Source organism: Corapipo altera, unplaced genomic scaffold (genome assembly GCF_003945725.1).
Source record: "Corapipo altera isolate COAL_440 unplaced genomic scaffold, ASM394572v1 0, whole genome shotgun sequence".
NCBI lineage: Eukaryota > Metazoa > Chordata > Aves > Passeriformes > Pipridae > Corapipo > Corapipo altera.
Window position 1 is genome coordinate 83919778 of NW_020884872.1, and position 16418 is coordinate 83936195.

At 44.0% G+C, this 16418-nt stretch overlaps 1 protein-coding gene across 5 annotated transcripts in view; it reads right to left on the reverse strand.

Annotated features, from left to right (window-relative positions):
* The window catches only part of RAB30 (RAB30, member RAS oncogene family), a 41502-nt gene that overhangs the window by 7701 nt on the left and 17383 nt on the right, over window positions 1-16418 (reverse strand). For 4 of the 5 annotated variants that reach the window (XM_027657038.1, XM_027656873.1, XM_027656806.1 and 1 more), the window contains 2 exons: window positions 1798-1898; window positions 304-387 (listed from right to left, as the gene is read on the reverse strand). In XM_027657038.1, the coding sequence (XP_027512839.1) occupies window positions 304-387; window positions 1798-1890 (177 nt within the window). In that variant the 5' untranslated portion in view covers window positions 1891-1898. Of the gene's footprint in view, window positions 1-303; window positions 388-1797; window positions 1979-16418 lie in introns of those variants that run through there. The other variant, XM_027656727.1, reaches the window with a different exon arrangement.

Below are 16418 nucleotides of genomic sequence, written 5' to 3' on the forward strand. Positions count from 1 at the left end.
CTGAAACACTTCTTTGTGCTTCCTCAACCCCAGCCAGGCAGAATCCTACCATCTCCTAAGCAAGAACAGAGTTTTGTGAAATCTCCCTGTTCCATTTCCTCCCTTGCAGTAGGGGAATCTGTTGCAATCCTGATGGTAATTGTGGAGAGGAGCATACAGATTTTTAGACCCTGCATTGCCCAAGCCATGCCAGACAGCCCTGCACTTTGCCAAGTGCCTCCCAGCAGTGGGAGGGCTGCAGCAAGAAACCTCAGCTATGGTACTGAGACATGAACTTACACTTAAAATCACCAAGGCTCCTACCTTTACTTTTTCACCGTTTATCTCCACAGTTTTAATCATAAAGTCAACCCCAATCGTGGCTCCTTGCCCTGGTGGGAAAAGCCCCTGGAAGAAAACAAGAGTTTTATTAAGCATATACCTGTAGCTAGACAAAACTCTCACTGAGTACTAATCCTCTCTGTTTCATCTTCAAAACTATTCATCCCTTGTCCCCTTCCCTGGACACTTATTTCTGTCACATTTAGAGTGTGACATTTCCCCAGCACGAAGGCTGCCATAATTCAACCCTACTGTTTTCTCTCTGTGTATGCATCTCTAGTTGTGTAGCAAGTCATTGAGTTCAGAGGTAGGGAAACAGGAAAAGAAAAGGAGGATACATATAGGGAAAAAAGAGAGGGGGAAAGCCCTTCTACTTCTGTGCAGTTGGAAGAGGCAGGGGAAGGGTGAGGACTTTCCATTGTACTTCCCAATGCATTGAAAGAGGTGTGAGCATCTGCGTGGGCTTGGACAATACCTTTTGCTTCTGCAGCCTTGTGCCTTTCCTTTTCCCACCACCACACCCCATGGCAAGGATAGGCATTTCTGGCAGCTCTCAGCAATGGGGTCACATTTCTGCACAGCACTTCAGAAGTGAAGCACAGAGCCAGCCATCACTGGTGCCACAACAATGGCAAGGGACAGACTGATGCTTGTGGTATTTAATTGCAGCACAGTCAGAAAGGAGCAACAACAAACAAAAACAAACCAATAGCTTTTTGATTTCTGGTCTACCAAGTCATGTTGATTTTGTGGCACATCCCTTCCCTACAGCAGCTTTAGCAGAAGTGGCCAGACATTCTTGCTGTTAACCTTTTGGGGTTGACTACGTTTATTACCACTGGCTGTCACATGTTTTTGGAGACTTTCTAACATCATCATGGCTTTAAAACCGAAATTAACAGTGAAGAAGAAAATTGCTGACAATATCTAGTCAAGAGTGCAACCAAAACTCCACAATGTTTCAAGAGCATCATGCAAAGCCTTCTCTTGCCCCAGATCACAGAAGCATGGTCCTTTCCCTGTTATTCTGCCACAAAAAAAGGTCCAGAAGACATTGGACTGACAGCTCAGGACCCAGATTATTTATCTACTAATAACAAATAACAGGGAGAGCTTTGTGCAGCAAAAGATGGGAAAGAGACCAGGAGATGTGCTGATCCTTATAACCAGCCCAGACCACCACCAAAAAAGGAGTTATCCCAGTGGCTTTCAGAGGGGAATTTCCACCTTCACAGAGGAATGAGCTTTCTCCAATGCAAAATCCAGAACAGGGCCAAGTGCAGCATTAGATAAAGATATGCTGCTTGTGTCACTATAGGTGATACCTGCACCAAGAGTGTGAAAACCAAAATACTTTGGAGCTGTAATGCTGGAAGAGCCCTTAGCGTACAGTCACAGGCTCCATGCTCCATTCCAGTGCTGTCCCTATCCCCCATCTCAAAGTCTCACATCCAAGAGGTAGCCAACTTTACTTACCTGAGTGAAGCGACGGACTAGGCAGGTCTTCCCCACACCAGCGTTGCCAATTAAAACAATTTTGAAGAGGAAATCATAATCTTCCATACTCATTTACGCAGCTGCAAGAGAGAGAAAGCACAATACTATGTGAATCAAACCAGAGGGGACATGACCTTTTATCCCCGCTGAACTTTATTACTCCAAACATTCAAAGGTCTCCTGGCACACACGTGGCTCCTGAGATAAGGGAGAAGAACACTTCCCACTCTGAGCCGGGGCATCCACGTAGTCAAAAATCAGTTGCTGTGAAACTTCGGCCATATTTCAGTTCTCATGTGCTCTCACCCAGCTGCCCACAAATTAGAGATGCTGGTTTTCAGCTTTCCAAGCAGTTCTTCACAAACCTGAGACACTGATTCCTAGATGTCCCCAAAGGTTCGTTTTGATTTTAACTACATCAGCTCCAAAGGACAGTGTGGACTTTGTCACATTGTCCAAGGGGATCATGTAATTTATTTCTGTGAGGGCAATACCCAAAAACCTCACATGAGCTCCTCTGAGAGGGCACTGGATACACACAGAGCAGGGCTGGTGCAGAACAGATGGGGAACTTAATTTTAAAACAAATGCAGCAGTGTTTGCCTTAAAGACAGAAAGAGCTCATATGCTAAAACTGTAGTGGGGACTGAGGTAACAGTTTAGCTGAAAACATTAAAAGACTTTTTTAAAAAGAAGGAATAATAGATGCTAATAGCAATATTACTAGTATGATAATTTTCTTTAGTTTTGTGAGGATAGATTGCTCAAATGGGAATCGAACAGAGAGGAGCTTGGGGTGTATCTAGCATACCCCCACCCCCCACAAGTCAAATCTTCTTAGCAGGATGATTTTGGCAACATCACAGGAGATGGGCAGGGTTGCCTACATGGAAGACCTCTATACAGGGCTTCCTTAGGCCACTCAGAGTGGGGGGAGGACCAAACAGACAAATGCAGTTTGCTGCAACTGAGCAAGTCACGAGGAATGAACATGTAACACCTCCATCTCCAGTGCACTTGAGGGTGCTGCCAACACTGTGACCAGAAAAGGGGTCTGTAACCTTCAAGAAAAGCAACAACAGCCAGAATAGATTCAGTTGGAGATTTTAGGCAGACAAAAACCCAGAGACAAGGGAGCAGAAGGGCAGTGTCCGAACTCCGTTATGTTCAGGAGGATCCAGGTATCATAATGTGGCAAAGACTTGTCCTCAAGACTGGTCTGGGGTAATGACATAAAAGACTTGAGTGAAGAGATAGATTTACAAGCCATCAGTTCAGATACCAGATAGAACAAAACCTAAGCATCAGTACCTAACACACCAGTACCTATAGATGAGGTAATGAATGAGGAGATAAAGCCAAAGATGGTAAGTACAGGAGAAGGATAAAGCAGGTAGGTGGGGAATGGGGAAAAAAATGTATTATGAAAGTACTATCCTCAGTAAAGCCACAGATTGCTTAGAGGATCTTTACAGAGCTGACGAAGGGAGCAAATGCAGCCTGGGTGAAAACAGCTTTTCATGCTCAGCCCAAAGTCAGAGTGTCCTCTCCCACTGTCTCCAAAGGTCCTTCCTCTGGAGGGTTCATTGCCACACACCAGAAGGCTCCAGCTACATACCCTGGTCCCACCAAACAGTTGTGATAGGCTTATAGTCAAACAGCCAGAGAACACAAGATAGAACTGAGCCAGTCTGGATCTTCCTGGCAGAGTGCATGGCAACAGCTCCCCAAGCACCACCAGGAGTCTGATGGACAACGGACCTGGAGGCAAAAGAGGTGGAAGACTGATTCAGCTGCTTTCACATCTGTGTGGCCCTTGACATTCCAACAGCCTAAAAAAAGGGTAACCATGCCAATTAGTGACTAATGAGCTGCATCACATCAGCAGATGGTTAGCAGGAACACACTGAGTCACTACACAGACATGTCACTTCGCCTGGGCCAGCAAAGTGCCACCAAACAACAGCTGCTAGAGGCGTCCTGAGGATGCTCTAACATGCAAGACCTTGCAGCTCCTTAGTATCTCTTAGCACAGTGAAAGAGTGGGACCTTAAAGAACAACCTCAAAAGTGCCCTTTTTATTTTCTGGGGCTCTTATTTTGTATAATTGCTTCATATCTCCATGATTGGCTTTCCCAGAGTGGGACTGAATAAAAACAGCAGTATTAAAAACATGTTGACAGTGCTCTCACAATGAAGGTTAAAATATTAATATAAGGTTTCAAGCTTTCACACTAGCAAACATGAAGAAAAATGTGATCATCCACTAAAAGCTATTTCAAGACTAACGATACTCACTCAGCACTGCATAATTATTCCTGGGATTCTTCATACCCCAGAGGGTATGCTCCCCACAGAAAGATCTCACTTCGATTACTTGTACCCTAAACAATCCAAAATTTAAATTTATCTTCTTAGGAAGCTTAAAAATAAACTTCCTCTGCAGATCTTTGAGCTCAGAAATGCTAAATGACTCAGAAATACCCTAGAGTTACGTCTGATCCCCTTCATTAGGCTCTAGGACTAATCATATGTGATAATGACCCCAAACGGGAACTGAAAAGCGAACCAAGACCATAAAACAAACCATGCAAGGATGAGATTAAATGTCAGAACGGAAGAGATATAAGAAATGGGGACATGGGAAGAGAGAAAGCAAAGGAAGCAGCAAGAAAGAGCGAGAAGTGATTTGGGCAGGTGAAGTTGACCACCACCACCCTATTACCCAAACTGGTGTTTCTCCCTCTAAGTGCACACATGCTACCCCAACACGATGTCAGTGCTGGACACAAACATTGCATCAGTTACATTATGCAATCCTCTCCTCCTGCACCCGAGCCTCTCAGCCAAGTGACCTTTGCTGCTGACTCTGCTCATGCTACCCTCCCTGTCCCCAGACAAGATGTGTCTCAACCTCTGCCCCGCTCGGGAATGTGCATCTCAGCAATACAGCACATTGAATTATATGCTTAAAAAAAATTATAATATGTGGAGCACAACTTGCACAACTTTGCTATTTGTTTTTGGGGGGTTTTTCCTTGGGTTTTTTTAGTGTGGGTTTTTCCCTCCCACCATCTTCTCTCTTCTTGTGTTCACAGGCACAGCGCTCTGCCTCACATCCCGGTGGTGGTTTAAAGTGTTTAGGATGTAGTTGCCTTTCCCACCCTCTGGCAGAGACAAGACACTGTAGTGAGGGCAGGGGATAGGATGCCAGTCCATGCCTCAGCCACCCCTCACCACATTAATTTAAGTCATAAACAGGGCTGGCTACAGCACAGAGACATGCCCTATCATGAGATGAAGCAGGAGTAGAGTCTGAGGCTGGTAGCAGGGCAGAAAATTTGGTTTTGTAGCTGTTTTTCCCAGAGGCAGTTTATGCAGCTCACAACCCAACTGCCTCCATGGGCTGTTCCCAACTGACTCCCGGGGAATCATTTTTGCAGGGTTTTATTTAATTTGTGTTGTTGCTCTGCTCCACTTCCTCGCATGACCCCACACACAGTCACTCTGAGCAGAACAAGAGGCCAGGAGGGGTAAATCAAGGCAGGGAGACCACCCAGAGAAGTGGTCCATCACTGGGAATGCAGCTGAAGGACAGCAGGACTTAGCTGTTTTAGACTTAGCTGGCTTTCATAGAATCATTAAGGTTGGACAAGACCTCTAAGATACAGTCCAGCACTGCCAAGTCCACCATTAAACCATTTCCCTAAGTGACACATCTACTTGTTCTTAACACTTCCAGGGTATGGTGACTCTACCACTTCCCTGAGCAGCCTGTTCCAGTGCTTGATCACCCTTTTAGTCAAGAAATTTTTCCTAATGCCCAATATAAATCTCCCCCAACACAATTTAAGGATGCTTCCTCTCATTCTATCACTTGTTATTTGGGAAAAGAGACTGACCTCCACTTTGCTACTACTTCCTTTTGGGTAGCTGTGGAGAGCAAGAAGGTCCCCCCTGAGCTTCCTTTTCTCCAGGCTAAACACCCCCAGCTCCCTCAGCTGCTCCTCATAGGACTTGTGCTCCAAATCCTTCACCAGCTCCACTGCCCTTCTCAGGATGTGCTCCAGCATCTCAGTGTTTCTTCATTTGGGCAAGACAGTGCAATAAATGCTCTTGGTATTTTTCAGTTATTAATTCCAATTCAATGAAAAGACTGGTAAGATACACCCAAACTAAAAGCACAGGGGACAGGGGCTTTCACCTCTTCTTCTCCCTGTCCAAGCAAGCTCCAGCTCCCATGGAGACACCCGAAAAAGGAATGCAGAAGTCATGGGCTGCTTTCCCCATGCAGCAAGCACTGCTGCAAAGGCAAATGCGCACCAGTCCCTCCCACTTCTCCCCGTGTTTCTTGCTAGAAACTCTCCCATAGCCTGGTTAGCAGGACTTAGTCCTGTTTCACCCTGCTGTGGGCTCTTCACTGTATGTAAATATGGGACAGCAGTACATTTGAGGAGAAAGACACACTCCCTCCTGATTTTTATGTTCACCATACACTGCAATGCAAGGAGTTTATCCACAGTAAATATGTGCTTCAGGGAATGAGATATTCAGCTATGTTTCTGCTTATTCCCTTACGTGATGTCCTCTACGCATTTGCTCCATTTACCTCTTAATTCTGCCTGATCCACTTTCATTTACTTGGCAGTGTTTATCATCTGAACTAAGGATTTTCTTTTTGCAGTGTTTTTTTACCCACTGGTTTGGATGGTCACAGAGAGTCCCTCTTCACCCCTGACCTGCTTTGACCATGTCTTGCTCAGCCTCTTTGGCTACCAGCTAAGTGGCAGAAATACAATGCAAAGGTTCAAATACTACCTCAAGGCGTGAATGACTTTGGAGTGATCAAATTCTCCTTCATGTGGGTGAAATCACTACTCTGCCTGTCCCCCATCAGCTTTTACATCAGTACCAGTGTTTGCACAAACAACCACCAAGTATTAGTGATGTTTTCAGCTAATAAAGAAATCTCCAGCACTTCTCTCTTGACTCCTTTGCTCAAGGAAGATTTCCACCTCTAGGTATAATCAGAGAACAATCTATAATGATGATTTTACCCCAATTGTTTTTGCTTATGAAGCCAGAGCTAGAGTGGAATACTTCAAAAGAACAAACTTTTCTCAGTCAGCTGCAAGACATGCCAACCTCTGCTTGTCTTTTAACCTCTCCAAAGATCACAAGATAATGCATGCTCAGGAAACACTGTGGACAGCCTTCATCTGAAGTTAAAAACCTTTAATGTTTAAAAGAATGTTTTGACACCTTCATTTTAGGAGAAGAAAACAGAAATAAGCTGGTGTTTCTAAATCTCCATGGTATCTCAGTCCTCTTCTGAGTGTAGGAAGAACCCCTGAGTTAGACGTGCAGCAGTTAGAGGAGGAACAGTTCACATCTCTGCAGAGCCAGGTTACAACTGGAACTGGGAGTGCATTGCATATCATGGCATCACCCTCTCTCCCCAAATGTCTCATTTCCTGTAGCCCAAAAAACTATTAGAAGACTTTGTAGGTAAATGCTGATTACAAGCCATAGTTAGGGGCCCAATATCCCCTAAACATAGAACAGGTCAAATCAGAGCATTGAGTTCAACCTTAAGCCCAGCATGGCCAAGTTGACAACTAAACCATATCACTAAGCACCACATCTACACATGTTTTAATGTGTAGGGATGGTGACTTAATCAATTCCCTGGGCAGCCTGTTCTAGTGCTTGACTACCCTTGTAGTGCAGAATTTTCTCCTAAAATCCAGCCTAAATCTTGCCCAGGGGCATGTTTCCATTTGTCTTATCACTTCCTATGTGGGAGAGGAGATAGACCTCTACCTGACTACAGCCTCCTTCCAAGTAGTTGTAAAGAGTGAGAAAGTCTCTCCTGAGCCTTGTCTTCTCCAGGCTAAACCCCCCCAGCTCCCTCAGCTGTTCCTCATCAGACTTGTGCTCCAGACCCTTCACCAGCTCTGTTGCCCTTCTCTGGACTTGCTCCAGCACCTCAATGTCTCTCTTGTAGTGAGGGGTCCAGAACTGAACACAGGATTTGAGATGCAGCCTCACCAGCACCGAGTACAGAGGAACAATGACTGCCCTGGTCCTGCTGGCCACACTATCGCTGATACAGGTCAGGATGCCACTGGCCTTCTTGGCCACCTGGGCACTGTTGGATCATGATCAGCCACTGTCAATCAATACTCTCAGGTCCTTTTTTTTCCTGGACAGCTTTCCAGCCACTCTTCCACCAGCCTGTAGCACTGTCTGGGGTTGTTGTGACTCAAGTGCAGGACCCAGAACTTTGCATTGTTAGACCTCACACCACTGGCCTCACCCATTGAACCAGTTCATCCAGATCCCTCTGCAGAGCCCTCTGACCCTCCAGCAGATCAACACTCAACCAACTTGGTGTCATCTGCAAACTGAGGGTGCCCTTGCTCCCCTCTCCTGATCATTGACAAAGATATTAAACAGGATTGGCCCCAAAACTGAGGTCTGGGGAACACCAGTTGGGACCGGCTGCCAGCTGGATGCAACTTCATTCACCATGACTCTCTGGGTTCAGGTATCCAACTACTTTTTTCCCCAGTGAAGAGCTGGATAATAAACAAAACAGAAGAAAAAACAAACTATCCTGAGCTGCAAAGGTTTCTCCACATTTAGGAATAAAGACTGAAACTACATCAAGCAAGGAATGTCAATAATTTGCATCTCAGCTCTATCCCACTGAAATCCCTCTCACAATCTACTGCTTCAATTAGACACCAAAAAGGATCTGCAGCCTCTTCCACCTGTTGAAACTAACCAGTAGGTCAGGGCAGGTTTTGATGTATTAATATAGTTCTTAATAAACAAGTATTTTCTGTTCTTCAGCTATAAGCTAAAATAAATTTACTTAAACATCTCAAGTTCAAACAGCAGCAGTTATGTATACAAATATTACATTGATCACACATGCCACATGAACCACAAAATTCAAAGCTTAGGCTAGTATTTCAAGCAGAGAATTATTCCTCACAGGCCAGAAAATTGCAGGGAATTCAGGTCTGGACATGCTGCTGCATTACATAACTCAGGATAAAATATTTTCATTTCCAAAGCATCTGCCAACTCAAGCAGGCTCCTGCACTTGGCAAGCAGAAGCCCAGCTCATGCCCTCTACAAACAAGCAGCCTGGATTTCCTTCTGCTTCTTTGCCTGCCTTCCTCACTCCTCATCTCCACAATGTTTAATTTCACTTCCATTCACATTAGAAAAATTAAGAGACTTAATTCCCAAGAAAGCCTGGATCACCCATGTCTCTGTGCTGCTGGTACAAAAACCACAAGCACAAGGGATCCATGCTCTCAGCTTGGTGCAACATTAAAACTGGTGTCAAGAGCAGCATTAATACACATCATGAATACTTTTTGGTTGTATGGTGGAAGGATGGGCAGTGTTTAGGTTGGACACATCCTTGAGGATCTCAGTGCCACCAAAGGCTCTTCATGAGAGACCAGCCAAGTTACAGCTTGCCTGGTCCAGCATTCTCATCTAACTTTCCCACCTCTTAGGGGGAAGGGAGACTCAGCGAAATTTATGCACTTCAGTGTTGGGATTGTCTATGAAAGTGCTAAATATTGCATACAGACAGCAAGTTATATTTCCTCAAATACATCTGAGGATTCAACTGTTAATCAATGATGATTCTCCTTGAACAAACTAATTAGATTTCTGTGTTATTTAGGAATAATGATACAGACACAGTATTTGCAAAATGACAAATAGAAAATTAAATTTCTTTAGGATTAAAAAAAACTGCTGACATGCACAGCCATGATGCCTCAACAGTGTCTGACCAACCCACACACCAGCACACCCAGAGTACACACCATCATCAGAAAACTAGTTCCAAGCATAAGAACAGCCTCACACTCCATTTATTGTCAGAATCCGGGCTTTTGACTGCAAAAAAAGTTCATGCAATCTTAACACATGCTTTTATAAACATCTTTTAAGACATGCCTGGAGATGGAGACACAATACTGCATGCTCAAAACAACACTCCATGGGTCTTGGCTGCGTTTTAGCACATCATGTGACCACCAAGCTGTATGCTCTGCAGCAACACATTTTTGTGTGTTGAAGCAGTTACAGACTCAGCCAGCACAGCAGACAGGCTGACTTCCAAGTGTGGAAAACTGCATTGCCAGAAATCCAGCCAAAAATGCTGTTTTATCTACTCAAAAATAACAGCCTCTTCCCAAAGGGGGGGAAAAAAAACCCAACAAAATTATTTTTTAAACTACAGCCAAATGATAACTGAAACGCATCTTGTATGGAACAGCCAGGAAAGCTGCCTAAGTCCAGCTCTCTACAATGGGAAATAAAGCTCCCACACCAAGAGCCAACCCACTAAGCCCATCAGGAACTTAGGTGAGAATTTCTGGTTTTAGAAACCAGGTGCAGGATCAGGCTGAACCCCAGGTGTCTCCCACGAGCTGAGCAAGGTTTGTGGGGACAATATGCAGGGAAGTGCAGGTTGCCCAACTTGCAAGGAGGCAAAGCTGGTGGAGAAACAATTCATCCTCAATCTAGAAGAAAGCTTTGTGCATGTCAAGTGGGTTAAAAGCAAAGAACTCTCTTATTTCATTAGTTTGCTGGGCTGGCATCATGGCCATACATGGAGAAGTTTTGACACTGGGTGATAGGGCTCTGCTAAAACACTTGCAAGATTAGTCAGTTTGACTCCACCATTTTTGAAAATATACAAGACAAGCTATCATAACTAAAGAATTTCAATAAAGTATTTACAAGAACATCATGACTCAAATGGGGTTGCAAATGCAGAAGCAGCACAAGTGTAATTATGCCACTAACGAATGACATAAGAACCAAAAATGTACTGTAAAATACGAATACATTAGTCTGGGTTATAGAAGTATATCCAAGAAAGTTTTTTCAACTTCTAACTACAGTGACATGTCTTACTGCTGTTGACCAGTTTGTTTTGATTGTGTCAGACTGTGGTATGAACAAAATTAAAAAAGAACTAATAAGGTTTTGTTTCCTAAGAATGCTTTTTAATTGAAAAAAATAAGCCATTATTTCCACCTCTTTATTTCTGCTTAAGCTTGTGATTTACTGGGATTTACATCACTTCTCTATCAAACCTAGTAGAAGTAGTAAGTAATTAAACCTCATCTAACCTCACTTTCAGGCATCTGAGATCAGGGCTGTGCTTGGCACCCCACAGCTTGAGGTTCAGGGAAGCTTATCTCCCAGGTCCCCATTCGCTCCAAAGACAAGCTTAGAATCCCAAATTAGAGGACCTTGTCTGCCACTAAAATCAAGTTTGGGCTAATGGGTTCTAAGCTGATTATTGCCCCAGTGCTCCCCAATTTATCACCTCCTATTTCCAGACGGGAAGCACATTTTACCTGTAACATTCATGCTTATGCACCCGAGCATATACGCTTCAGCTTCCTAATGGAACTCCACCACCAGCACAAGCATTGTACCTTGTAAGAAGCTTTCCCCTCTAAAAACGGTCTCATCTAATGGAAACCTTTCAGCTGGGATCAACCATCCGATCTGGCAAGTGGTTGAGCTCACAGCGAATATTCTTTGCATTTCTGCAAAGAAACATTGCGGTACAGCTTTAACCGTGGGTATCTGCCAGAGCAGCAGATGTTTCACAAAAAACAAATTGTTCAGAGAGGGAAGAAAGTAGAAACAATAGAGACTTGGGCATAGCTTTAGGGCTGATTTAAGCTGATGCCTCCAACAGGAAGGTTCCCAGCCCTGCCTGCACCCCATCGGCTGCAGGAGGGACTCAATCCAGATATGAAAAAAATTTGAGGGTGGGACAGCAGAATTAGATTTTTACAGCCCTGGTCACAGACTGTAATTTTGTTTGGAAGTATGTTTACTATCTTTAGTATCTCTTCAACGGTAATTTCATATCATGGCTCCTGAGTAAGATCTTCATAAGGATATCACAAGTCTCTTCAGAAAGTAAGTAACAGTATTCATATTATGGTTAAATTTTAGCTCACATGCTAACGAGTAGTCTATTTTCAGTTCCCCTTATAGTTTCAGGTGGTTATGGTACTTTTTATTTGTCCTAAACCATAGCAAAAGTACAGTTACTGTTCTAGGGCAGCTATCTGCTCTTAGAAAACCTCATCTCAGCTTTGGCCCAGCTGCAATTCAAAACACTGTACGGGTTAAATTTGGCACTGAAACAAATCCCAAAAAAAAAAAAAAGCAGCACTCAGTGGAAGCTTTGTGCCCTAAGTCTCCTACCACTGCAGGGACATTACTCAGACAGCTTAACTAACAGTTTAAAATCTGAAAAAATAATTTTAAAAAAATGTGTTCCAAAAATGTCTTTGAGATTTATTGGTTAGAACTGACGAAGGAAATGGTACGTTGAGGACTAAGCAGGAAGGTCCCCACAAAACCAAGCATTGCATGTGCATGCACACACAAATTAAAAGACAGCATTGGTCACAGCAGCTCCCTAGTACAGATAAATCATGTCTTCACCTCCGCACATCACTCCCAGCTCAGCAGCTCCCCATCTTCTGCCACATGGGTTAATATATTATTGCAGAGATCTGCAGAGAGAAATTTGCATTTGGAGAGAAGGTGAAGGCACAACCACAGCTTATGCAGCACCAATATTTACCTTTTGATATTGTCAATGATCAACAACTCTGCGACACAGCCCAGGACCTCCTGAAGCACGGTGCTTTTGCTCAAATATATGTTCCCATCACAAACACAATTTCTCAGGGCTTTTCCTGTATAGACATTCCTGTATTATAGATAATAGCAGATAGAGATGCAGAGATAGTCCTGTACTACTGCTGATCTCCTGGCAGCAGCCTACTGAAGTTTTGACCTCTTGAGGAGTAAGACTAGGAAGCAGAAAGTTATTTCTTCTTGTTTACTTAAAACAAACAGTAGCCAGTCTTCATAGACACTGATGCCAACATGATGTGTGCAGCCTGAGCAGTGCTGTCACTGGGACAAGAACCTTCACACTCAAAGCTGCGTGGTCATGGGGGCACGACTTGGCATGTCAGCACTGTGTTTGTGACCATCTATTTTTATTCCTTAGCAACAGAGCAGCTTTTGAGTTTGGGTTTGTGGGGTTTTTTTTATGTTCAATCTTTATTTGGCACCCTGGGGAAATTCCTGAGCAGAAGATAGCAATTTTTAAAAGAGAATAAATGCTGGCACTCAAGCTTTGCTGACAGCAACACCATGCACCAGTTCTTGGTTAGTGTGAAGTGCTCGGACCTGCAACCAAGGGAAACCCTCACAAGGACCAGGCCAAGAGTCACAGCCATCACACTTTCTGCCTTTGCAAAACCTTGCCCTGGCATAAGAACAGGAAAAGATTTATTGGGTCAGTAAATTGGTTATTGTAAATCAACATCTCCAAGGCTCTGAACTTCACTGTTCAGCAGCACTGATGGGTCCCATGATAGTTTTTGTCCTGTGGGAGACAGGACCTCTCAGCAATAGCACTGGCTCAAAGAGGGAGGGAGTGGGAGGGCAAAGACATCACTACAGTACAGCAATTCTGAACTAGGATACTGTCCTTACCATAAATCATGGAATTATCAATATCCCCCAGCTCTCTACAGCTCCCAAGTAAACATGCAAATTAAATCCTGAGTAGTTACATGAGAAAAGCAAATAACACCTGATGTTTCCCAGCTCTGTCAGCAACATGGCCTTAAAAAAATTTAAAGAAAAGATTTAATCACGGGAAGGACAAAGATATCACATGGCTTGGCGGTTTCATCGGTTGTCATGGCAAACGAAAATCCCTGACTCTCCAACTTGTATGTTTTAGAGGAAAGGAGACAACAAAAATGCCCTTTTTATGACTAGAAAGGAATGTTTTCCTAATAATCACTCATGAACCCACAGCACACTATATATAAACAGCTGCTTCTTCCCAGGGAAAATGTTTGCTGTTTCTTACTGAGCAACTCTTGGAGATCGAGGCAATTCAGTCTCAGCAGACATTCAGGCGTGGGTAATGAGAATCATGTGCTCTTACATGTGGTGACTTCTTGCCTGCCAAAGAGAGCCTGAACTAGCCACGAGGGGGGTCTCAGTTCCGTGACAGCTCTGCCACCAGCTCCCAGGGGAGGCTGCCGGCACAGCATGACCAGGAGAACCTGGCAGCAGCATGAGTCCCCTCCCCTGCTCCCACACTCAGCATCACTGTGCCATTTCTTGCCACATGTCCAGCAATGCCTGTTTTTTTATGTGTTCTCAAAGCAAGCCAGATCCATGGATATTTGGGTGAGTTTTAATCTGCCAGACAGGTAAAAGCAGCAAAGACAACACTGTGTTCACTCCAACCCAGGCAATCCAAAGCACCTTGCCTGAATGACCAGCATCACACATTTGTTACAGTAGATTTTCTAAATATAGGTGGGAGATTTATTTGGCTGCAACTTCAACAACAGGTCCCCAGAGAGCCTGCTCTTTCCAGCCACACTGCCTTTTGGTTTTGGATGCATGCTAAAAATCTGGGAAGTTTAGGATAACCACACAGCACAGTTACATCACTCATTTCACCACCAGGTCTTAGTTTGTTGGTTTGTCTCCAGCCCTTCCCCTCCTGCAAATCTCTCTCCACTCCTGGGCTTCAGTGCCAGACTGTTTGTCTAGAAGGAGCAACAGGACCCTAAGGAATAATGTTTATTGCACAATGTTGTAAGCGATGCTCCCCTGTGGGGTAGGTTTTTTCTGGCACCCCCAACCACCATGATTCCATGGGGGAGACCAGAAGTTGCACAATCTCAGATGTGTGGCTGACTGGAAAGCAGCCCCTTCTGTAACGAAAGCTACAAGCTCCTTTCCGTACTTCCCCCAAAAAGCAGCTATGTATCAAACTGCACCACTGCACTCCAACACTGGCTGTGTACATACACCAAGGGCTGCATCCTACCAAAGTCCCTGGCCTCAGTCCACTTGCACTGCAGAGCCTTCACTGTGACAGCAAACTGAACCGTGCTCCTCCCCAAACTTCACCCACAGAATTGACCCACAATCAGGGATGCCCAAGCAAATTAACTAAAGGCAATGGGATAACACATGGATAACTAGTTTGGATCCTTTATCTTTTGGATATGAGGCAGAAGGAAGGAGATTCATCATCGTCCTCCCTGGCCAGGCTGTGCCTGCAGGACTGCAGGTGAGACACCCACTTTCTCATTTACAGCCTGCACATACCAAAAGGAGGTCACTGTGTATGGAGTACAAGAGAAACAGATTTCCACAATAACTTTTCAGCTGCAACACTGTGAATTGTACCACAAGCTTCATACATTAACCCTTACCCACACCGCAAAGATGAAACATTGAGGCTGCTGAAGTTACTGGAAATGCAATCACAACCCACGTGACAAAGGAACTCTGCTCTTTCACCCAGGCAATAACCCAACTATGCAGAAAACAGGACTTTTCCATGGAGGACTCCTGCCAGAGTACCCCCTCAGCATGCTGATCCTGCAGCATCCCCGCCATGCAATGGTTGCTGGCTTGGTTTAGAGTCTAAAGTTTCTAGATTGCTGTGCACATGGGTGGATGTGGGGAGGGATGGGCAAGGGAAAAAGCACAAGCCAAAGGCGAATAAAAGGCAGGCTGAGAGAGGAAGGAAAACAGATAGAAAACCAAAACCAAGCAAGAATAATTATCTTTAGGTATTACAGCAGAGTGGGCTGGTACTGTTGGACACCACACAGTTTTACTGCTTTAAGTTGAAGGGATATGACAGAGAAGATATTTTTCATCCCAACTAGGAGACTTAGTCCCAAGGCTAATGCCAGCTGGCTACACTCGCATGTTTAAGATCTTGACACACAATCCTGGAAGAAAGTGTTTCAGTCACAAAAAAAGACTGCATTACCAGCTTCTTAAAAACATATATACTTAAATATTTTTCTTTAGGATAGAGCTTGTCAAAGGAGATGGTATAAGCCAGATAGACTGCGCTTATTGGGGTAAGGCAGATCTCACATTTGTTCATTCCTTGCATTTTCCCAATTTTGCACAAAACTATTTGGACCAACACCATTTGTGGGTTTTTTTTTTTTTTTTTTACAAAATGGACAGCCTACCCAAAAACATTACTTGTAATTCAAAACTCAACATAAAGCATTTTCATTTAGTAAAATACAGAATTCCCTCTTCATGTTTCAGCTTCCCATTTATTCCACCATGCGCAAGCGCAGCCTTGCTGCCCCCCAGCACAGCACACTCCCATCAAGTATAAAGCAACATACGAACAACATCATTGCACAGCTAATTGTCATTATATATAAAGAGATGTCATGTTTCATGGAGTCCATCTAAAGCAAAGACAAGAGTTCCGTAGAAGTTCTATATTTATTTCCAGTCCTTTCTAAATGTATTTCTATACTACATGTGACTTGAGATTGGATATCCAGGACTGTACCATAGATCAGAGAACAGAACAGATTTTTTTGTGTGTGTGTCCATATTTATCCTCTTAGCAGAGAAAACAGGTGAAGAGCAAGACCAGAAGTCAGAATATAAGAAGATTTTTGGCTCTGCTTTTGATAGCTTGCAGGACAGGTCTT